Consider the following 24,465-nt stretch of genomic DNA (forward strand, 5'->3'; position numbering starts at 1 on the left):
ATATTAAGTTAACCATAAAAGTGCATCTTGGCAGTTGTTTTAATAGATGGGATGCAGAGTTAACAAAGCAGCCAAAAACAGAACACTAGGTCAAACTGTAATAGAATTCATAACTAATTAACATTTTGAAGATTGCAGTACAATTGCTTTACATTGTCCCAACAAGACAGGCGTAATATATTTATTCAACTCAATTTATACTTGGGCAACATGCTAAACGTTCTCAAGAAAGGAGCTCTATCAATTAATTGCTACATCTGGATGTTATCTTTGACAATTTTCTGTACAAGTGGAGAGATGGTTGCAATGTTCTATTAACAGTGGCAATTGAGTATCAAGCAACATCTTCAGTATTGTTAAATATGGAGTTTTTTTATTTAATAAAGTGCTAAATGTATTGTTTTCTCTACACTTCTGCAAATATTTTGTTATGCTGATGAAAGTTTGCCATTATTATAAACTCAAATGTATGAAGAGACAGGCGAGGGAGTAATTTTTGAAGCACTTGGTTAATGTTCTGTGTCTCTACTTAGACTCTATTGTTAATCAACAACAACTCCACAATTACATCAAAAGTCTCCCAAGCCAACTACGACCATAAAGTTATCAATCTGAGCAAATATTCATACCTACCCAAGTCATCGAAGCAGTGGATAAACAGAAGTACATTACAGTTAATCAAACGTTTCATTATCAATGAGTTAAAAGATGGGCTACAGTGAAAAATGGTTTTCAAATGAAAAATCATTTCAAGATTCATACAGGTATACAGCATAGGAACAGGCGCTTCTGCCCAACTTGTCCATGCCGACCAAAATGCTGATCTAAGCTAATCCCATTTGCCTGCATTTGGCCCATATCCCTCTAAACCTTTCCTATCCATGTACCTGTCCAAATGGTTTTTCAATGTTGTAATTATACTTGCCTCTACCAATTCCTCTGGCAGCTCGTTCCATATACCCACCACCTTCTGTGTGGAAAAACTTGCTCTTCAGATGCTCTTTAAACTTTTCCCCTCTCATCATAAATCTATAGGCTCTGACATCTCTTTCCCAGTTTTGATGAAGGTTCTTCAACCTTTAACACAAACTCTTTCTACAGATGCTTCCTGGCCTGCTGAATATTTCCAGCATTTGTGTTTTTATTTCAGATTTCCAGTATGTGCAGTTTTCTTTTCATCAGCTTTTGTGTATTCTGCTTAAAGATTTGGAATTTTGCCTTCAGAATTTTCCTCCATGTCAGGACTTCCATAGGGTGCCAGCAGTGGCTAACTTTCAATAGGAATATTCAAATAAAAACCTTTTCTCTTTACCAATCAGAAGGAAACTCAATGAGAGGTGTTGAAAACCTAAATACTGCAGATGCTAGAAGTCTGAAGTAAGAGAGAAAATTATGCCCACCCAGCATGTCTGCAGGTTTTTTTGTTTTATAGGAGACATTGAGATTATTGACAAGGTGGAAAAGAGATCTGGCGAATGGAGCAGCAAATGGAGCTGCAGGACTGTAAGAGGGGAGTCAGCAAGGGGGCACTGTGGAGGCAGCAGAACAGCAGCAGAGGGTTGTGAGTGGAACAGTGAGGAGACAGTGAGTAATGAGAACCATGGCATTTGAGTGTTCAAACAAGACCAAAAACGTCAGTACCTGGACGGCCAGACTCAAGAACAGCTTCTTCCCCATGGCTATCAGACTTCTGAACCAATCACCTCTTTCACATCCCCTTCCCGGTGGTGCTGCCACCATCTCAAACCCCATAATTCTACTTCTTCTGTTATTGTCACTTTAGCATTCCTTTTTGCACTGTCTCAGTTTGGACACTAGTCTTTGCACTATTCTGTTGTTTTTGCACTCGTTGCTGTACTTATTGTTGTATTTAATATTACCATGTATACTGTTTACACAGTGAGCTTCATGTGACCAAGGAATTTCATTGCACCCTGGTATAAATGACAATAAACTAATCTGAATCTGAATCTGAATACATACAGTTGAAACCAGTTTCTTCTGAGTGGCACCTGGAAATGGTTTGGTTTGTAAATTTGGCCATCTCCACGAAAAATATATGCACTGTTGATCTAGAAGATACTACGTCTTTGTCCTGTTATTTAGTTGGGGAAATTGGGGTTAAAATGTATTCTGGTTCTTAAGGTGCTGCATTTTTTTCAACTTTAGTCAAAAATATCTCGTTCTATAGGTTGCTGACTCCTGCAGTCATCTTTTCTTTCACCTGTATGAACATATTCAATTTTGCCTTCAGGACATATTAATTGACTCTTATACATATATTGACTCTTACACAGAGCAAGCATGGGAAATTCATTCTTTAGTGTGAGACAACAATGAATTTAACTCTTGCAATTATTAAAATTAAAAATATATTAACCTGGTAACATCTTCATGAGGCATTGTAAGGCCAGTTCCCGGGTCTGGATTTTCTGTTCTTGAGTTCTAGCAGGCTTTGGCCATTTAGGTAAAGCTCCTCCAGGCCAGATTGCCTCCTGTAAAAGCTTGAGGTACACAACCCAGTACTGAGTGCTTGTCAGGTTAATAATCTGAACTTCAAGCCACCTGTAATGAGGAAATATGTAATCATATACCATAGGCATCACAATAAGATCTGCTCAATTATCCCAATCAGAAATAAAACTGAACAAAAAGACTTCTGGCAGATATCACTATCTGCAGGTTAAACAATCCAACATCACAGAATAAAGCAAGTTCTATCAGTGTGAAGTGCTTCTCCTTCCTATCTAGGTTAGCAAGGTAATGTATTGAACTTCATAGAGAACATATATTAGGCATACAGCAGAGAGTCTGCAATTTAAAAGCAGCCAAGCCAGTGGCTGTGATGGGCACCTGGTGACCATACAACAGTTGCACAATAATGAAATACAACTTATTGGAATGAAGGCAGCAAGTTTAGATCAGGAAACTATCAGGTGATAAAATTGTCAGGGAAGCCTATAATCTGCAGGAATCTGAAAGCTTTATTCTCTGTTTTCAGTTGTTCACAGAGAAGGGGATGAAGATATTTTAGAAAAATATGGCAATACTTATCAATCAACTCAAGTAACTGAAAAAAAACTACACCTGAGAGAAATCTGAAACATAAACAGAAAATGCTGGAAATACACAGTAGGTCAGGCAGCATCTGTGGATAGAGAGATAAAGAGTTAATGCTTCAAGTCCAAACTTCTGTCAGAACTTTTGGATGCTGGTGGAGTGGAGTATCTAATTCAGGGTGGAACAAAAGGGGTGAGAACAGAAGTGCAGCAAATGGAAGAGAGATGGCTGAGAGTATGGTGGTGGGGAAACCACTGTTGAGAAAAAAAGGAAGACACCTCGGAAGCAGTGATGTGGAGATGTTGTCATCAGAATAAATATGTTTCAACCAGGGAAATTGGGAGCATGGAATAGAGTCCTTATAGAATCGAAGGAGGTGCAACCAAGATAGCTATAGGAGCCTGTAGACATGCAATGGATTTTGGTCACCTACCTATACCCTAAGGCGAGATAGAAAAGTTGAGAAAGGGAAGGGACAAGTCAGAGACGGGCTGAGAAAGTGAGAATAGGCTTTGACAAAGCACTGTAAAAGCCCGTAAATACCACTTGCGAACAGCATGTGATTGCTGGAGTATCAAATTTTTTGGTGTAATTTAATTGTGTTGAAAGAGAAATGTATAACGCAACCTGATTACATTTTGAAAGGATATAGCAAGATATTTCGAACAACCCCACACGTAATAAGCATTACTCCCACAGAATGTTTTCCATTTAATTTTAATATAATCATGAACAGCCTTTATTTCTAGGCATTCAATATTTTTCTTTACACAGTGTCATTCTGTAACCAAACTGTGCATTTTAAATTTATGGCATTAATGAATTTTGAAGCCTATTTTTCCTAAACATTTAAAATAATTCTGAGCATAATAATGAATTTAATTTACCAACAGAAGTTTACAAAACCTTTGAAGTGTACATTGAAATAAAGATTCTATGACAATATCTATAGTTCAATACTATTAGCTATTTTTTCAGGATATAAAGCAACTCAATCCTACTACATCAACATGAATTTCACATTATAGAAAGACACTATTGCTAAAGCACAGGCAACAAATGTGATTAGATTTGGTCAGCGTGGATCAGTTAGGCTGAAGGCCAGTTTCCGTGCTGTATAACTCTATGGACCTTAGGATCCAGATTACTAAGATCTGTAAATGTTATTGAATTAAGTAAAATGACAGTAAAGGAACAGGGAAATTAGCAGCCATCAACCCTTTTTTTCTACAGATGCTACATCCAAATGTAGAGTTGCAGTGACTTCCAGCAGGACAGACACTTCAGTACAGCTGCAACAATTCTGTCCTCTACCATCATCCACTATGTATGCTCAGTGACAGGACGCATTCATGTGTAGTAATCAGGAATATTTTTCAACTAACTCAGCAGAGTGAAGACCAGATCTGATTTTCATAATCTGTATTGTACAACAATTTTAGATAGTCTCACTAAGCCAACCAAAGGGTCTAGGACATGATTAGACTATCTGCATACAAGAGCACCCATTGCTCTTGTCTGTTTTCATTCCATTTAAGGGACCTAATGAATTGTTATATAAAAGCCAAACTCTGCCTTTCCTTTCTGAAGATGGATTTCTCACATTGTCATCACGCAAATGAGCTATAATTTCAATATGAAGGTGACTAAACCTAAAATAATTACCAAACCTCTGCTATGTAATGGCAATACCATTATGGACGTGGCATTGAATAAGGATCTTGTTTTTTCAATAAACAGTCCATTCTAGAAAAAAATAAGTTACTAAGGAAGAAAGCAAGAAATAAAAATGTCATATAAAAAAAGGGGATCTACGTTCACACGAGAACTTGATCTCATGTAATTTATATTAAACTGACATCGGAATGATCTAAGGAGCTTTTGAAAAATAATGTATTGTTTTTATATCGTGGTCAGTAATGATTCTCAAAACCAATTGCATAAAGATCAATTTTATTCAATGCAAAATTATGTCTTGAAGTTCAACAATATCAGAATTTAAATTAAAACTAATTATGAGAAATTTCTGATGGTGCCCTACAGGTTCCCACAAAAATGATCCAAATAAACTGATTAAAAATTCAACATCCACCCAATTACTTGGTGTAGAAATATTAATGTTCATTAGACCAGGGCTTCAAGTTTAAATTCTGACAGCAAAATTAACTTATTGCTCACTATTTTTGATTGAAGACTTCCTCCTTAAACTAGTAAGCGCACAAAGCCAAAAAGTCTAACTGTACTCACCACAAATGTTTTGGCAATAGAATGAAAAAGTCTCAGCACTCACTGCTCATTTCAGCTGCAGGATGTCATAGTGATGTGTGCAATCCATGTAACTGTGGATTCCTAAAGTACTTGCATCACCAACTCAGTTAACTGGTGTGCACGCCACATTAATATAATTTTATCGACAACAAAGTTCAGATACAGGCTAAATATATTTACAAAGTTATCTACTAAAATACCAAAAGCTGTTCATATTATGGAACTGACTAGATTTACAAGTGGAGAACTTGGGTTGGTTTTAGTGGATTTAAGGGAAAAAAAATCACTGAATGCAGGGTTACATAATAAAATCTAAACTGTTGAAAGAAACAGTGAAATAAAAACCTGAGTAGAAATAGATTTTCGTTCAGTACATGGATATACCGTACTCCATTTCTGAAATTTGTTCCACTTATGTCAATGGAACTGAATTTCAGAAACAGAGCCAACATGCAGGCACCACAAAACTGCAGACTTAGTGCATGTATTTCCGGAAGTACAGCCACTCTTTTAAAATTACAAATTTCAATCTGTGAGAAGGCAGCTTAACAAAAAAAAATCTGATCCATATTTTTTGTTAATAATAGAGAAATTTGTTCAGTGATTACCACTGACCTGAAATTCCAGCAAAAAGCTGGCAGAATCTTCAGCCTTTACCTCTGTAACAGCAAAGAAGATCAGGACTCTTATATTTGCGTGTGTGAAGGAGGATGTTCAGAACTTTCACACTGCTGATTGCCATTGTCAAGCCTATTGCACTCCAATACTAGACCACTCATAGAGTTCAGGGCCAGATCAGAAACCTTTGTTTCCCAGTTCCAAGCCCCACTCCTAATCCCAACCTTACCTCTGGTCTCTAGGCTCCTCAACCCCACAATTCACTGCTGGAGGGTGTGAAGAAAAGCATATAAGGCCAGTTAGATAGAGCTCAACACTTTGGACCTTCTGCACCAATGAAATTTTCTGTGGCTAGAATCCCAGCAAAATGTCATGTGTCTTCAACAAACACATTACAGACACCAACCAACTTCCGACGCCAAACCCCCACAGCCCATCAACTCCAGTACTGTACTGCATAGTTCTTGTCTATTTCTAGTTTAAAATAATCACTTTTATTTAAAAGTGATGAGGGAATTGCCATGTTACATTAAACCTTAGCACTAATTAAGATCATGGATTAACAGTTTCACATGATATGGACACAACTACTGACTTTGTGCCCCAAAATGTCAACAATCAACCTGTTTGCCAGAAATTTCTCAAGTATGAGACTGTTGGATAAGTTAGCCACAGCTTTCACCTAATCAGAATTACGAACCAAAGTAAGTTTTCTGGTATCATTCTATCCCTTCATTGACTGTCTGCTACCTCTGCAGGTGATGGTGTAGAGACCAACAATCTGCAGGCGATGGTGTAGATCCAACAGTCTGCAGGGGATGGTGTAGAGACCAACAGTCTGCAGGGGATGGTGTAGAGACCAACAGTCTGCAGGCGATGGTGTAGAGACCAACAATCTGCAGGCGATGGTGCAGAAACCAACAGTCTGCAGGGGACGGTGTAGAGACCAACAATCTGCAGGGGATGGTGTAGAGACCAACAGTCTGCAGGGGATGGTGTAGAAACAACAGCGTTTGACATTTCCAAAATGACTTGAATTCTGTGAGTATTCTCTGATTGGTGTTTCCATTCTGTAAACAGTAATCTCCATTCTTATAATGACTTCATTAGATATTGTTAAGTCCATGTTCCCTATTGTCCAAAGGTTTCAACTGTTGTGAAAGTTGTATTCAGGCTTGACATTTATAGAGGTCACATTCCTTCCCTTTCCCTTCCTCTCTGCTGTATTGTTTTCTTAGAAATGTTATCAATTACTTTAAGTGCTTGTGGCAGAGGCAAACAACCACAGAATGACATCACTGAAAGCTGCATGCTGATAACTGTTATTAATGCCTTATTACACTCCTACAGCCACGTTAATAAATAACATTGACCTGAGATACTTTACTGGATCTTCCCGGATAACAGTGCCAACTAAGACTTTAGTGTGATGTTGTAAAAAATGAAATATTTACATAGCTATCATGTCTGTAAGAAACACCACAAAGGACTTGGCTTTTTGGTAAACTTGAACTGCCTTTACTCCTGTTACACATGGGAAAGAGGGAATGACATTTCACAACGTGCTAGAGGCAGTGGGAGGGATCAACAAGCTGGATTACAAGGGGCTGGAAGGGATAAAGAATAATTGGACTGAGATGTTCTGAGAGAGGAAAGGTGGGTTTTGGGCCTGGAGGCCCTGAGGGTGGTTGGGTCAACCAGCTTATTGACAACGGTGGTTGAGACTGGGGTGGTCAGCAGATCCATCGTCAGGTAGGTTGGGTGCCGGCAGGTCAGTAGTCAGGAGGCTGGCAGCTTGGAAGGTCAGCAGTCGTCGGACAGAGAGGATAACAAGGGAGTATTCAGAGTTCATCCAGCATTTCTGTTTTTGTGCCTTTTAAGTGACACCGTAACAGACTCACCTGCACTGCAAAACCCTGCTTCCATACAAACAACCCCAGCCATGGATGTGTGGGAGAAAAAACCTAACGTGATGTCCAGAGGAGGATTCACTCTACGTCAGCAGTGTTCAATCAGAGGGGCATTCAAGAATTTTCAGCAATTAGCATGAAATTCCCAATTTTCGTTTATCTTTGGTTATTACATTTGTTGAATCGCAGAGTGCACAAAATAATAACACAATGCAAACCAATTTCTGGGCAGAGCTGCTTCTGCCACAGACCATGCTCAATATGAGCAAGGAGAACCAAGGGGAACTGTAACACAGTAGCACTAAATCTTTCACCCCTGCTTGTCCACAGCAAGATCTAAATTGCCAGGACAACTTCACAAATTCAGTTCAGTATACCCTCCCCAAAAAGAACGTGAAGTCCCGAACAAGTGCAACTTCTTCAACACTGGAGTTGAAGGGTGAGGAGTGAATATTTATCAGAATCCACTTCAACATCATACCTATATTTCATTAGGTAACCAGATGGCCAACTGAGACGAGGAGAAAATTCTTCCACAAACCAAAGAATAGATTTTCGATTCTAAGAGAATCAAGGGATTTGAGGTTAATGCATGAAAATGATGTTGATCTTACTGAAGGCAGGAGGGACCAAATGGCCTACCCCAAGAAAAGTCCCTTGCAAACATACACAAGATCAGTTCAGGCTCAGTTTCAAAGTAAGCAGTAGATAACTTCCATCATTCCAGATAGGTCTGGTACAGGATACAATGGTATTACTTTTCAAAATCCATATAAGGCATGTGCTATGTTTTTAACAACAGTTCTAAATAAGGAGATATTCATTCCACCAATTCACATTCTTGTCCACCCCTGTAATATTTCAGAATCTACTCACATGAATCTAATGCCGTATTTCCGAAACCAAGCATGCATGGTCTGGCATAACTAGGTAACGTCTCATTAATACGAAGGGGCCAAGGAAGTAATTTTGCCTGACACAGCTTGCAATGGTATTAACAGAAATAAACATTCTATTTACAGAAACTGATTTTAATGTTTTATCTCTATCCATTATAGAATACAAAAATACAATGAGATGCTGCACATGCTTTGCAACTAGGCCCGCTGCAGGGTCTCGACCCAAAACATCAATCTTCCCTCTGCCTCCACAGATGCTGCTTGACCCACTGAGTTCTTCCAGCAATTTGTTTTTGCAACAAATTTAAAAACACAACCGGAGCGCCAATTGAAAAAAATCATTTTTTATTTTCATTTCCCTGCTACAATTCCATGCCACTAATAAATGTGAGCCATGCAGATTTTAAACTTTCATTCATTTTGTTCTAAGGATGACATTTGTGTCTCTTTCAGGTGTGCATATAGACCACCTATCAATCCCAGTTGTTTTACACTGTCACAGAACCATAAGGTCAAACAGCATGGAAAGTGATCCTTTGGTACACTGTCTGCACCTACCACCAAGTACTGAATCTACACCAACGCTACTCTAAACCCATTTTTTATTTTACCCATATTCCTTTTAACTGTGCGCAGATCATACCACTCATCTAGACACTAGGGGCAATTTACAACGACCGATGAACCTACCAACCTGCATGTTTCTGGAATGTTAGAGGAAACTCACTCCAGTTGCAAGAACATGCAAACTTCAGACAGAGAGCACCAGAAGTCAGGATTGAACCTGGATCACCGGAGCTGTGAGGCAGCAGTTTTACCAGCACAATGTGCCAGGTGTGGGGATGACTTGGTAGACAGTAATAAATTTTAATTTTACCTTTGAATATCCACCAGTTGTTATTACTAATTTCAGATTAATTGCATTTTACAAAGACTGAAAACTGAACCATCTGTTGACTTTTTTTAAAAATAACCTTAAAGACATGATTATGCTGAACACGAACAAAACAAAAGGCCTTGATTGAAATGAAGCAAAAATAACAACTGAAACGTTTAACCACTCACTGGTCAGTGGCACAGCAATTAGTGGTGCTGCCACACAGCTCCAGTGATCCAGTTTTGACTTTGAGTGCTATCAGTGTGGAATTTGCATGTTCTCTATGTGACCCCTTGGGTTTCCTCGGGTACTCTCCTTTCATCCCAAAGACGTACTGGTTGACACGTTAATTGTAAATTATCCCTAGTGTAGGTGGAAAGCTGGGAAGTCAGGAGAATTACGAGAAGAGATTACAGGAAATTAAATGAGCAAACGAGTCCATTGGCCAAATGGCCTCCTTTTTATATTGTATGAGATACGTGTAAACCATTGTGCAAACACTAATGAGGAAACTGGCCAATTAATTCATTTTCGAGATGTCGCAACAAGAGCTTACATTTTTGGCAGCAATGTCAAGCTAAAAAGTATTTTTCCACTAAACTGACATACACTTTACTAAACTTAAGAGCGTATGTCAGTTGTCAATTTGTCTTGTTTAGTTACAATCTTTTCTTCAACACGATTTTATGGTCCTCAATTTACCTTAAAGGATCACTATTTTCCATATGAGAAATGTCTGTTTTAGCTTTAAGGATGGTACAGCAAATGCACCAAGGTGCCACATTTAGTGAAAATCACAAGGTGATCTAGTGCCAGCTGCTAGCACTAGTGGTGGACAGTTCAAAGATCTTCCATCAACAACCATGTCATGTTCCACCAAAGTAACAGTGTTGTCCATTTAAAGGGCATTAATGTACCACATTGGGCTTTTACCTGTTGCAATCAAATCCACAAACCCCATTTAATGCAATGAAGGTTCACTAAGCTTGTTGGTTGTAAAGATCCAAAACGAAATATGCTTTGATAGTTTGAACCAATTTCTTGTACTCAATTGGACTCAAATATTGTTGGACTGCTACCACTGGGTGGTTGGAATGGAAATAGAAAAATGCATTGTGGTAAGTAGGAGGAATGTGAAACACTTTTTCAGAGAGATGGAGCAGGGTGTTTGATGTCACAGTTGCCAAACATAAACATGTTACAATCCTCAATACCATCATCTCTCAGAACATGCACAAGACAAATGAGTAAAAATGAGTCAAGCTAAAAACATGCATGCTAGTAGAAAAGCACTTAAATTTCAATGTTACCTGTCATAATTTAATCTAGAGGTTTCTTTTTGGAAATTTTACCTTCTGTTGCTTTGTCAATGAATTGTATACAGCATACTTCAAGTTAATTTTCAATGAATCTTATACAGTATATTTCAAGTTAAGTTTCTTAGCTAGTTAATTGTGGCTAATGTGTATCTACTCGCAATGTAGGATCTCACCAACAACTGCATTAGTTTGGATGTGAAATTGTCCAAATTGAACATTACGATTTGAAGTGATAGCACACTTGTTTATTTTGCTATTTCTTCCATTTACTCCTGAATCTGAATTCTTCTGGTCAGACTCATTCATTCTTCTTCTGTAGCTGAAGAAGAATGACTGCACTTAACTTGAACCTCAACCCGAAACCAAGGAGCAGAAAGAACCCACTTAATTTTTTTTCACTAACAATGTAGACATGTAAACTTATGTATAAGCAACGTGGCTTATTAACACGTCACAAACTGATTGTCAACTAAAACAATACAGAATTATTGCTGTTTTCATTATACCTGATATTTATTTCACTATAGAATTTCGCAAGCATTGCTCTTCGTAAGTCAGAGGAAATGGATGCCTCTTACATTCTTCCACACAGTACACCTCTCTAGCAAGTAAGAATTAGTGGCATTGCTGGATGTGTTTTTAAGTGGTTGTAGTACAACTTCCATTGAAACTGAAACAGTAGATTTCACCATTGCAGCTTTATCAAGTCAAAGATTTAAATACTTTATATCAGTGTAGTTATTTTATATTTATGCTAGAATTTTAAGATCTTGCTCTGGTGTTTTCTCATACAGTATGTCTCCTTGTCATTGCCAAAAACAGTGGTATTCAACAGATATTTATTTATTACTATGTAGTTTTTTTTATTATTCAGTCATTCCCAGAGAAAGAAAGGCAGAATTTAAAGCACATGAAACAGTGCATTTCAACAGCAATACCATGGGCTGGCTAATGTTATACTGATTTCTGAAGGCAGAGACTGTACAGACTTTACGTCAATTGCTCTTTAATTCTTTAAGCAACCTGCAGACTACATCCTGAAGTCCAGCCATTCAACGTGACTGGTTATTGACTAAAAAATTACATCACTGAAACACCCTATTATACTTGATTAGGAAGTAGGCAGCAAATGTCAACTTTTATATGGTTGTTACAACAATCCTCCAAAAGGATTATTAAATTTTAGCATTATGATTCAAACAAATGTTTTGGTGGACTTCCTTATTTCAGAAGTTGCACAAGGTCTGCCCCTCAGGCCTCAACGTGGTTTTCAGAGTTCCACTCCACAAACATGACCTAGTTGTTCTGCACCTCCATCACCTTCATGTGATGTATGAGAATACAAATAAAAACATTCATCAGTTAACACGATCAGAAGAATAAAAGAATACAAATGATGGTAGTGTGAGCTAAACAGAAATTTATTTGGTTTTGTACAATTAAGTGCCAAGATACTTCCAACTGTTCAAAAGCCACTAATATCATAAGCACCATTGTTATCTTGAAATGTCTTCCACAAGGTCTAATAAGTAATACAACAAAGGGTCTTCAATAAATCTGTGCAGCCAGGTTCTACAATTAATACATATTTTCTTTAATAATAAAATCACTGTGCACTTTGTAGTAGGGTACTGGCATTACTTCTGTTGGGAGAACTTACTGCTCATTGATTGTCTCAAATCTCCTACTTTCATACACAACAGGAGGCCATTTAGCACATCAAATCCATGCTGGCTCTCAGAGCAATCCCATGAATCCCATTCCCCCATTTATTTCCTTGCAATTTCTCTCTCTCATGTTCAGTAATTTCTCCTCTCATTCTCCTATCACAAACCTAGATTAGGAGTAGTTTGCATTGCCATTTTATGGACCGATATGTGATGTGCAGGGACAGAACCAGAGCACCTGGGAGAAACCCATACAGTCACAAAGAGAACATGGAAACTGCACACAGATAGCATCAGATATCAGGATTGAATCCAAGTCACTGGAGCTATGAGGCAGCACTACTTACTGTGCCAATCAGCAGGCTACGCTGCACTACCTGTTGTACCACACTGCCAACCAGCATGCCTTTAACTTGTGGAGAATGTGGCCGAGAAAGTTTAAATAAGGAGATAAATAATGGTGAATGCAACACTAAGTTAAACGCCTGAGCTATCTGATTAACCTGTTGTATTTTGAAAATCCTTGATGCACGAAACATTGATTTAATTACTTGATGTTCTGAAAATTGTATAATATTTTTGTTTTGTGATCACTTTCCCAAAACCCATTAACATCAAATTCTGACATTGGACTCACCATATATTGCTTACATACTGTTTTGCCCAATTTTCCATTTTAACCTCAAAACGATCTGAAGTAAAAACGCAGGTTTACACTAACTGGGTGACAGTATACTTGTGTGTTTGCACAGGTTCAAAAGAAGCTGAAATATTGATTATCCAAAGCACAGCATCATTTATTTGCCCATTTTATTCTCTTTATGCCCTTGACTCAGATTTGGCCACCAGGCTTAATAAGCACTTTGAAATGGCTGAAATAAAAGCATAAAGTGCTGGGAATATTCAGAAGGTCAGGCAGCATTTATGGACAAAACACCAGAGGTAACATTTCAAGCTGAAGACCCTTTAACAAAACTGGCTAAACTAGTTCTCCCTAGACCTCTGACTGTCAAAAACTGAAGAAAAATTCACAGATAATCATTATGTATGTAAATGTGTCCACCAGAGCAAGCTTTTTGGGGAATCTTCTTGAGATCAGAAGAAAAATCTTGGTGAAATTGCATTTGCCAAAGAAACAAGTTCCCTTTAGAACAGTACTTCATGGACTATAAAATACTTTATGGCCTGTGACTGTGAAAACCTAATTAAATGCAAATCTTTGTTTCTTTCTAATAACTTCTCCTGCTTTGATTTCTTTCCTGCAGAGAGTGAGTTTTCTGGTGGAAAGTTAATGTCACTCTAGTCCCATTTGCAAACTGTCAATAGTTCATGGTTTGATTTGCAACAAGTTGCTCAGCTACCTCTCTCATGTCCAAACTGTCCTTATCTGGCCCTCAAACAAGTGCATTTTCCAGTAGGGATGACAAAACATAAAAGCTGCTCGAAGCAATTAAAATTGAAAATCCAGCATTTTTCCTTTCCCTTTTCTATGCCGGAGAATCCACAAGGTAATTGCTGAATATTGCTGCTCTGCAGCCTTGGCAAATATCTGGGGATTTCTTGCCCTTACAGTCCTGTAACACAAATATCCTGAAGAGCTTTAAATGCTCAGTCAGTGAGATCAATAGATTTTGGGGATCTAAGGGGATCACAGGACAGGTCAGGGAAGTGGAGTTCACATAGAAGTTTTACCTTGATCTCATTAAATGGCAGAGCAGACTCAAGCTTGAGTTCCGAAACTGTACTGCAAGAACCAAGACTAAGGCACCTCATGTTTCGCTTGGGTAGCCGACAACCCAATGCTATGAATACTAAATTTTCCAATTTCAGGTTACCCACACCCTCGTGTTCCTTTCCCACTCCTACCAGCCACCCAGATTCTCTCCCCCTTTCCCATTCCCATCTGCCCATCACCCTCATACTTGTCTACCTGGGTTTCTTCTCCCTTGGCGTATCCTCCTTATCCCCTCCTCCATCTGGCTCCAGCTGCCCATCATCCCTCCCCTATTTGGTTCCACATCATCAGTCTCTGTCTCTAAACTGCACCCCCCCCCTCCATCTGCCCATTATCCCCCACCTCACCTGGTTCCACCTATCACTCACCAGCCCCTGTCACACTCCTCCCTCTCACCCCCGTACAATCGCTATCTTCCCTCTACACTCTCAGTCCTGATGACCATCCCTTTGACTCCAAAGATGCTGCTTGACCCATTGAGTTCCTCCGGCAGTTTGTTTTTGCTCTAATATGCCAGCATCTACAGTCTCTTGTGTCTCCTAAGGCAAAGAGTACTTTCCAAAATGTAAACACACTTAAGATCACAGATATACAGCAGCTCCACACTGAAATCATCAACTATTATTCTAAACCTCTCCAATAAAATAATATAGTTTAATTGCTTAAATGGCTGAATTTACTCTACAAACACATTTATTGCATGCATGGAAACAAACTGTTCTGCAGCCAAGACTTTTATTGAACACGAAAAACATGCTTATTACTTTGAAAGCTTGGCAGCATCACGATACATTGCTTAATCGTTTGAAAAGTCTAACACTATGCCCTGAATAGAGTTTGAAACGCAAGTAGAATAGTTTTAAACTGAGCTAAAGCATCAAACCTACTACATTCAAATGCACTGGTGTTTCATCTGGTTAATCAGATGTTTTGGAGTTTAACTTATAGCTTCTGTAGACCTAACTCTTCGTATTTTTTAAGCAGCTTTACCATAAAAGTAGACATTTAACAATGCTGTAAATTGAAACATACTGGTTTTATGGGACTTTATTGGGGATTTGACAATGATATAAATGAACACCACATGTAGAGTTGAATTCCAAAAAGTGAGATGACAGTGATTGGCCTTTACTTCAAGGCAACAGTCGACTGAAAGTGGCATCAAACAGCATTAATGAAACAAATTAGCTGGAGCCTTACCCATACAAATTAAGATACTGGTGATTGTTGGAACCATCCTTGAAGGAGTCCCTCAAGGCTGTGTCCTAGACTCAGCCATCTTCACCACAGCACCTGTGTTCTTTCCTTCATGTGATCATTGGTAGAGTTAGGCAGTGAAAATTGCAGAATGTTTAGTTTCACTACAACTCCTCGGGTATCGAAGCAGACCTTGCCACGTTCAGCATGACTTAGACAGCATTCAGGACTTGGGGGGGGGGGGGGGGTGGTATGGGGAAAATTTGCATATCACACATGCTGAGCAATGACCACCTTCAACAATAGGGACTTTAACCAAGTCCTTTTGAAGTTCAGTGTCACTTACACTGTTAAGTCTCCTTCCACTAACATCTTTGGGGTCATTATTAACCAGAAACTTCACAAAGTAAAACAAATAAAAATAGAAAAGGCTTGAAACACTAATTAGGTCAGGCAGCATTCTGTGGAAAGAGAAGCAGGGTTAACATTTCAAGTCCCTTCATCAAGACTAGGAAAGAGAGAAATCAAACTAGTTATGAACTGCTTTTCTCTTTTTCCTTTCTTTTTTCAATCTGACCTGTTAGGTGTTTTCAGCATTTTTTATTTTATTTCAGACTTCCAGCATCTGCATTTTGTAATTATTATTATGCAAAACTAGGTACACTGAAAGTTATAAAGCAGTGCTTAGTTCTGTCTGGGAGCTCACAGGACAGGGAATATGAGGTATGCACAGGCCACAAGTGTGCATAAAACAAGTCTAAGGATGTCCAACAGTCTTACGCTCAGCATATTTTTACATGGCTCATGGTGCTGGAAAAAAGGTCACAAGCTAGAGTCCTTCAAAATATTCTGGTCAAGAAGAATCTTAAACTTAGGTGCATCGGGGAAAGCCAAGATCCAGAGTTGTGGGCATGCCTGTTGAATAGTACTGGATGCCCTGCCCAGAACTAACCCATATTGGGCATCAGATGGAAAGTATAGAAGTGGTTATCCCATGGAGACACTTCAAACAGTGATAAAGAAAAGAATGAAGGCACTTGGATTATTGTGGGATATCACCACCAGATGAGTCAGAGCAGCTGTAGTTGTGCATTCCCATGGAACATTTCTGTTAGTTTGATTCATGAAGAAGAACGAATGAACACCCAAAATTATTCTGAAAGTCAATGCAGGCAGTGGGAGAGAAATTTCCTGTTAATCGCTGCCACTATATCCATGGGAGTTCTGGCCCTCTGGTTGTGCACACCTCAAAATATAGTTGTGGATTAAGATAATATGTTGCAAATCCTGTGCTAGAATAGGGTGATAAGACAGTAGTGACAACCATCCAAAACACTATGCCCTAGAATCAGCGTGATAACATTATGAGAGAGCACTTCTCAGTTCTAAACATCCTGACAAAATGTTGGAATGGTTCAGCAATGGTGCATAGGAGTCATAAAACAAGGTCCAGTTTTAGGAACACAATGGTAGGTTAAAATTTTATTGTGAATTATTACTCTCTACGAAATGCCTCATAAGTTCTTAGAAGTTCTTCCAAAGCTTGTTACTTGGCATAATGGCTGTGAATATGCAATTTAAGAACAATAATAAATGTTACAGGTATCTGAAAACAATCTCCAGGAGGGATAAATCAAGCTTTGGTTACTGGAACTGCTTACAGTTGCACGTCTTAGCTTGCTCACTATACATGGAGATTATTCTGTATTGTCATGTTTTTGCTTCCCAGCAACTGATTCCTGCTTGTCTTGTCAATCTGTTCCCAATCTGTGATGATCTCCATGTAAAAGAATTAGTGATTCTATTAACTGCTCTGGTTTAATTGATTCTAGGAAACATTGTTTATGTATTTGAAAGATTTAGCTTGCATCACACTGATATTGTAAAGGTTAAACTGATGTACAAAAAAGCAAAGAAAGATGAATTTCGCTCAGCAATATCATTACTTCCCATTGTGCAATGCTTCACTCAAGTTCACCACATTCTTAATGCAAGTTTTTACTTTGACATATGTTCTAATTGTAATGTGAACCAAAGTATGCACTGTTGTTGATATCACAGGTAGTAAAATAGGGCTTCCCTGACTTTTGCCCTGAGCATTCTGAGTAATGAGCCTCAAATAAATTTCACCATTCTCATGACCTTCTTTACTTTCTGGTTGAAGTCTTAATACAGTTATCAACCTAATATTACAAAACAGTCCAAACAAGTTAAAAAAGACTAGGGTCAAACAACCATTGAATGATTTGCTCATCAGTTAGAAGAAGGTTATCAGCCCTACACATGTAGATGAGTCATTGTACACAGACTCATCCTTCATCACACTTGAAACGTTCTCAGCATTGAAGTAGGTCTGATTGCAGTCCTCAATAGCGCCAGCAAAAATATTTGTAAGTGCTTTACTGGCATTGTTAAAGAAGCTATATTCTAATAACAAAACATATAATTGGATAGGTATTCCAGCAGTATCTCTGCAACATGTCAAGAAACTTGGGATGTCTAGCAATTTCAATAGAGGATGATTTAGGAATTGGCCCTGAAGGATTAGTGGGGTCAGTTTTGGACAGAGATGAGTTTCTCCTCTGTTCCCCTTTCCCAAGAAAAATGTGAAGATAAACTATAATTTTCACTGGATCCACGTCAGTCTTTGCAGATGAACATTTACAGTTCCTTTAAGGCCAATATCTTTTATTTATATTATTTACATAATTTATTGTCCTCTTCTATTTTCGGACTTTTTTCCTGCAAGGACTTCAGATTACTGCAGTTTATCATGAATTGAAGCTGTGTTTTTACAGACAGCAACAATTTGTCTCTTTCACTTCTGTTTTTCCCTTCTGGAATTCTGGCAGTAACACCCATGAGGAATAACACAGTTACTGCCAGTTGTTACTACTGTTGCTATGTTATTATTTAAGACAATCAACAATGGCTCTGTAAGCGTCTTTACGATATGTCCGTGTTACTGGTGGAAATGAAGAGGGCATTTTGACACTTCCCTAGAACACTGCTGGTCTTTCACTAAAAAATGCAATGGAAGAATTTACTTTGCTCTGGCAACAGAGGGGCTTCCAATCATGAGTGGTGCTGCCTCTACCTTATTCAAGTTATGTTTCCTTCTGCTCTAATGAGTTTTGTTTCCCATTACACTATTCACTGATCCTATGTTTCCTTCTGATACATTAGGTTCAGATGGATGTGTGTGTTGCACATTTCTCCATGTCAGCTATTGGTAATGCTCCTTCAAACTTGAAAGCAGACCTACTTGGATGGGTGCAGCACACACAGGTTCTTCCCTTTATCCATGAACACCGGTGCTCAAGCTGTGAACACTGGGGTTAACAGTGAAATCTGATGTACAAAACTTAACTAGACTTCAGTGTTGGCAATCAAACTTGTAGTTGTAGGAGGAGAAAGTAAGCACTCAAACAGACATGGCTACCAGTGCTCAAATCTGTAACCGTACGAGTGTGAAGTAAGAATTCAGGCTGTTATACAGTCTATTCCTTTTCCATTTTCTTGAGAAATGTCTTGAACTTGACTTTCACCATTTCATCTGACTTCTGGTTAAAAGGGGTGGAAACCATAGTGAACAGAGGTACAAATGAAATTGATCTCGGCTCAATTCTATTCCCCCAGTTAAGTGGGGATAACTGCAGTGGCTGTATTATGGTACAATGAAACCACTGTAAGACAGACGTGGTGCAGAATAACCAAAACTATGAGATAAGAAGCTCATTAATCGAGGTTAGCAATTATTCATTTTTATCATCTGACAACTACAGCTGGCTGCAGTCCTCTCCACGCCCAATATGCCTGTGCTAGTAGAGTGTTTGCAAACAATTTCTGAGTTCCCAGTTCTTCTTGCATCTACTACCTTTAAAATGTTATGCATGTATAATTTGGGCTGTTATATGTGGTTCAATTTCTATGTTTGATTTACTTATTACAGCTTCACTTATAGCCATATTTTGGCAATCAAAACAACTTCAGTTAATCAGTAGAAGTTTTTGATCCCATGCACCCAGATTAACTGAATTATTTCCTAATACTTGTAAAGTCAAAAACTCTAAATACTGAGATAAACATTAGCAAGATAACAGGCATTTGAAAAATAACCTCCAAACTTGCCAACGGAATGAAAATATTAGAGATAACACATTGATGAGAAGAATTTTGAGCAAGCTTTCTACATAACAATCTTTAAGGTCAATAACTACAATTTAAAGTATGACAATTCTTTCTTAAATTATTTCCACACTTCCCATGGAGGGGATGCAGTCAATGCATCAGAACAATTCCAAGGATTAAAGTATTACAAGGACAGGTAGCATGAATTTAGTTTGTACTGAGTTGAGAAGGATGTTGAGTGAACTACTTGAAATCTTTTGAATGATAAAGACAGTTTAATAGGTTGGATACTATGTTTGTTGACCTACATCAGCTCCTGGCTAAGCAATATATCAATTCTAATATTTTCATATTTGCTTTTGAATCCTTCCAAGGCCTCACCTCTATTTGACTTTTAACTGCTGTAAATGGGCTTGAGGTATAGATCAAACATAGATAGCTAAAGAGTTTAAACAGCTGAATAACCAACGTATGAATGTAACAACCTTTTACTGTTGGACTTCTATACCACTTCTTCCCCCCACAGATGCCGCCTGACCCACTGAGTTCCTCCAGTAGATTGTTTGTTGCTCCAGATTCCAGCACCTGCAGTCTCTTGTGTCTCCAGGCTTCTGTACTTGTTTTGTTAGCATAAGGATGCTTTGAAGTGTGTTCTACACTTTCACAGTTTAACCAGTGCATTTAACAGCTGAATGAATCATGAAAAGAAGTTAACAAGGAAATGAAGGTAGGAAGAGAATAAGTGACATCAACACCTTGTCCGGCATGGCTGCAGCAACTGTCATTCACAGGGGTGTAACACAGCAACAAAATACTGTGGGTACTGAAAATTTGAAATAAGACCAGAAAATGTTGGAAATACTCAACCAGTCAGGCAGTAACAGTGAACAGAAAAAACAGTTAATGACAGGTTGATGACTTTCCATCAGGTCAGTGTTCCATTATCGCACTTTCCTATGTTTATTTATCCATCCTGGCACTTACTGTCTATCCCTAATTGTTCATGACTTTCTGAACCACGGATGGAAGCAGTTTAACGTCAACCAGCATGCTGAAAGTCTGGAGTCACAAGAGGAACATCAGTGAATCAGATAGGTTTTTAATGACACTCTCGTTGTTTTAAGGCCTCTGTTACTGGTAATATATTTATATTCTAGATTTATTCAATTACTTGAACTTAAGTTCCCCAGCTGCCATGGTGGAATTCAAATGCGTGTGTTGATACATCAAGTAATTGATGCCACCATACTCTCTGATTAGCAAAGCTGATAATCATCGTATTTTGATCTCATTTCCCTCAAAAAAGACATCAGAAGACTTTGAAGAAATATTTGAAACATCAGTGAAACATATGTCCATTTCACAGTAGAATCAACTGGGTTACTCTTATAGCATGTATACATGCATTACACTTTTAAAGTTCAGAGAAGTTCTAAGATTATAATCTGCAATAATCTTTTTCCATGAGCTACTCAAAGAATTTTAGGATTATTCTGCCTTTTATTAAAAAAATACAACTGTCTCAATTACTAGCCAAGTCCATTAAATTTACTGTTTGGATAGTGAAGCTAACTCTTGGATACAGAGAGTTGAAGTCTTTAGTGGAAAAAAATAATAACTTGTCATTTTGGGGATTTGGAACAACCTTGGAATCGTTAATCTATATGCTATGCTTTATCATCCTTTTGTGCTTTATTTATAGCAGGGGGCTGTAGTTTTAAAGACGGCATATTAGAACCTCAATAGGTCTATAGTGGATCTCAGCAATATTCCATTTCACCCTGTTCCCAGCAGGAAGTAAATCATGTGTGGCTTACTCCCTGCAGGGCTTAAGTCAATGTTAACAATAGTTCCCTGGACACCTGACAGGCATTAAATTGTTAAACTGGTGCAAGATCGTTCTTCACTTGTTTTCTAATATTAATTTTTGCCCAGACTTACAGTTCTTTGGATTATGACTTGCCAGGAACTAACCACGTTAAAGCTGAGAAAGCACGGAGAACAGACTGAGAATGTGAAACAACAGTTTAATCTTTTCACACAGCCCTATAGAGAGTAAAAGGCTGTTGCCTGCCGTTTTCTTCAATTCTGACTTAAAGCAAAGTTACCAGCTAAATATTTGTTGTGAAACAACATATGAAGTAACAATTTATGGACCCTCAAATATTCTTTCCATCACTGAGGAAGAAAAAATTCCAATAGGAGGGAAAATACTTTGGAATTGATCCTACATTTAGCATCCCTAATTTCACCTGACATTTGTATTTCCAGACATTCTTTATAACAAAAATGTGAAAAATGAAAGATTTGCATGTCTATACAACCATAACACATTCTATAGCCAAAGTACTTTTAAAGTGTAACCACTGTTGCTACACAGGAAATACGGCTGCGAATTTGTGCACAACAAACTCTCACAAACAATTGATCTGTTTTATGATGCTGATTATAATGATGCTGGCAGGCATGGTGGTGTAGCAGTTAGCGTAATGCTATCACAGCACCAGCGACCCGGGTTCAGTTCCAGCCGCTGTCTGTAAGGAGTTTCTATGTTCTCCCCGTGTCTGCGTGGGTTTCCTCCAGGTGCTCTGGTTTCCTCCCACATTCCAAAGGTGTATGGGTTAGGAAGCTGTGGGCATGCTATGTTGGCGCCGAAAGCGTGACGACACTTGTGGGCTGTCCCCCGGAACACTCTACGCAAAAGATGTATTTCACTGTGTGTTTTGATGTACACGTGACTAATAAAGATATCTTATCTTATCAAGAGATAAATATTGGTGTGGACACTGGGGAGAACTTGAAAAGCTCCAGATGCTAGAAATCTCAAATAAAAATACAGAAAGCTGGAAATACTCAGCAGGTCAGACAGTATCTGTGGAGAAAAACCCTTCACCAGAACTAGGAAAGGTTATGAAGCAAATATGTTTTAAGGTGCAGAGGTGGAAATGACAATGGGAATGTGTGCGCCATGAAGAACCTTGACCACCTCTCCCAGATCGCACTAGTGTCTTGATCTCCACAGACATTCTCTCCACTCCTCCTCCTTCTCCGTAACATGTTTGATTTCCAATTATTTCTAATTCTGGTGAAAGGTCACTTCTCTCTTCATCGGCCCTACCAGACCTGCTCAGCAGCTCCCGCATTTTCTTATTTTACTATTCTTCGAAAAATTGCAATGAGATCTTCTATATGTAACCGAGATTTCAGGCAGAACATCCAAAAGACAGCACATTGGATAGTACAATGGATTCTCAGTACCGCAATGAAGCCTAAGTTTTTGTGCTCAAGTCCCTGCAGCGAGATTTGAATCCACAACCTTTTCATACAGAGATGAGAGAGCTATACACGGTACTGCAGATGCCAGGCCTAAATTTTCTAAATTCTTGTCCACATGAAATTTTAATTAAACATTTGATTGTTTTCCTTATCAAATCCATGACTTAAAAGAAATGAGCTATACACTTTTATTACTTGGTTTAAAAATATTCATGTATTAATAATAATTCTAGCAGTCACGTGAAAATAAGGCTATACTGGATCCTGGTCCCAATATAAATGTGAAGAAAGGAAGGATGTGGTGCAATGCATGAAGACTATGCACATGGCAACCCTGGCCATCTTAGCAGCTCAGTCTCTACTGAAATAACTTGCTGCAGCCTTCCACCTAACCACAGCCAGAACAAGTGCCATGCTGGCTGGTAACACCATAGTCTAACGATGTGCATTAGCATCAGCACAATCAAAGTAATAAGATGCATTCTTCCTTCAAGAAAATACTATTTCAATGCTTTTTCTTAAAAGAAAATTACAGAAATTATGCCATTTTGGTTTATGGAATCAGTGGGAGTCAAGCAGCATTTATATAGGGATCCTCTAAATTTTACCCTCAAATTTTGAAAGAGCTGGCAGGTACTGAGACATGATTCCATGTGAATTGAAAGTTTTTTAGTACCTGGTCTGAGCAGTTTGTTTTCATGGGATATGTGATCAAGAACAGGAACAACTGCTAGTTCCCTCTTGCTAGTCCAGCGAATTTGAGCTAATCAAGCTGAGTATCAAATAAAAGCTAACTCAAATATTCATTCTTTCACTCTAAAGCTGCTGCTCAACAGAAGAAACAAAATAAAATTATATTGAAAAGGTGATGCACAACTGTGATGCTCTACTGCCATCTGAAGTTTATTATTATTAAGTACAAGCTGTAAGTCAAATGAAGTGTTTAGTTTTCCTAGAACATTTGAACTACATCCAGCAACACTCTTTCATATTAATAGTACTCAAATGTTTAAACACTTAGCAAATGATCCACTGCTTTCTCAGTATAAAGCTATCACTTTCAATAACTGCAACATTGTGAAATCCTATTACAGAAACATCTTTCATGATGAACATGCATGCTCTTATGAATTCTAGTGATGACAACCAACCCACTCCTTCCCACTGACATCTGCATTATTAAAAATTATCATTGATCTTGTCTTTGGAGCACCTCACGCACTAGATCGGTAGTGATTAATGCAAATGGTACCTCAGGGACTGAAGCAAATAAGAGACCTAAATCAGAGGAGTGTAGCCTGTCAATGGGAGAGTAAGATGCTTTATTAAATTCTCTAGGACACAAGATCAAGCACAGCCTCAGCCATAATTCTCCAAGTAAAAACATCACTGATAAATAATTTACCACATAAATGACATTTTTATTGTTAGCACTGGGAAAAACATCTAATTTTGCAAACAGTTTTCTTTCCTTTTGCCAAAACTTAAAAAAAACTATGGCTTTAATA

The 24,465-nt window shown here is 38.3% G+C and overlaps 1 protein-coding gene across 1 annotated transcript in view; it reads right to left on the reverse strand.

Moving 5' to 3' along the window:
• Nucleotides 1–24,465, reverse strand: part of snx19b (sorting nexin 19b) — a 129,263-nt gene that overhangs the window by 25,430 nt on the left and 79,368 nt on the right. The window contains exon 9 of the mRNA XM_052039801.1: nucleotides 2,381–2,565. Within this exon, the coding sequence (XP_051895761.1) occupies nucleotides 2,381–2,565 (185 nt within the window). The remainder of the gene's footprint in view (nucleotides 1–2,380; nucleotides 2,566–24,465) is intronic.

Source organism: Pristis pectinata, chromosome 27, assembly GCF_009764475.1.
Source record: "Pristis pectinata isolate sPriPec2 chromosome 27, sPriPec2.1.pri, whole genome shotgun sequence".
NCBI classification, from domain to species: domain Eukaryota; kingdom Metazoa; phylum Chordata; class Chondrichthyes; order Rhinopristiformes; family Pristidae; genus Pristis; species Pristis pectinata.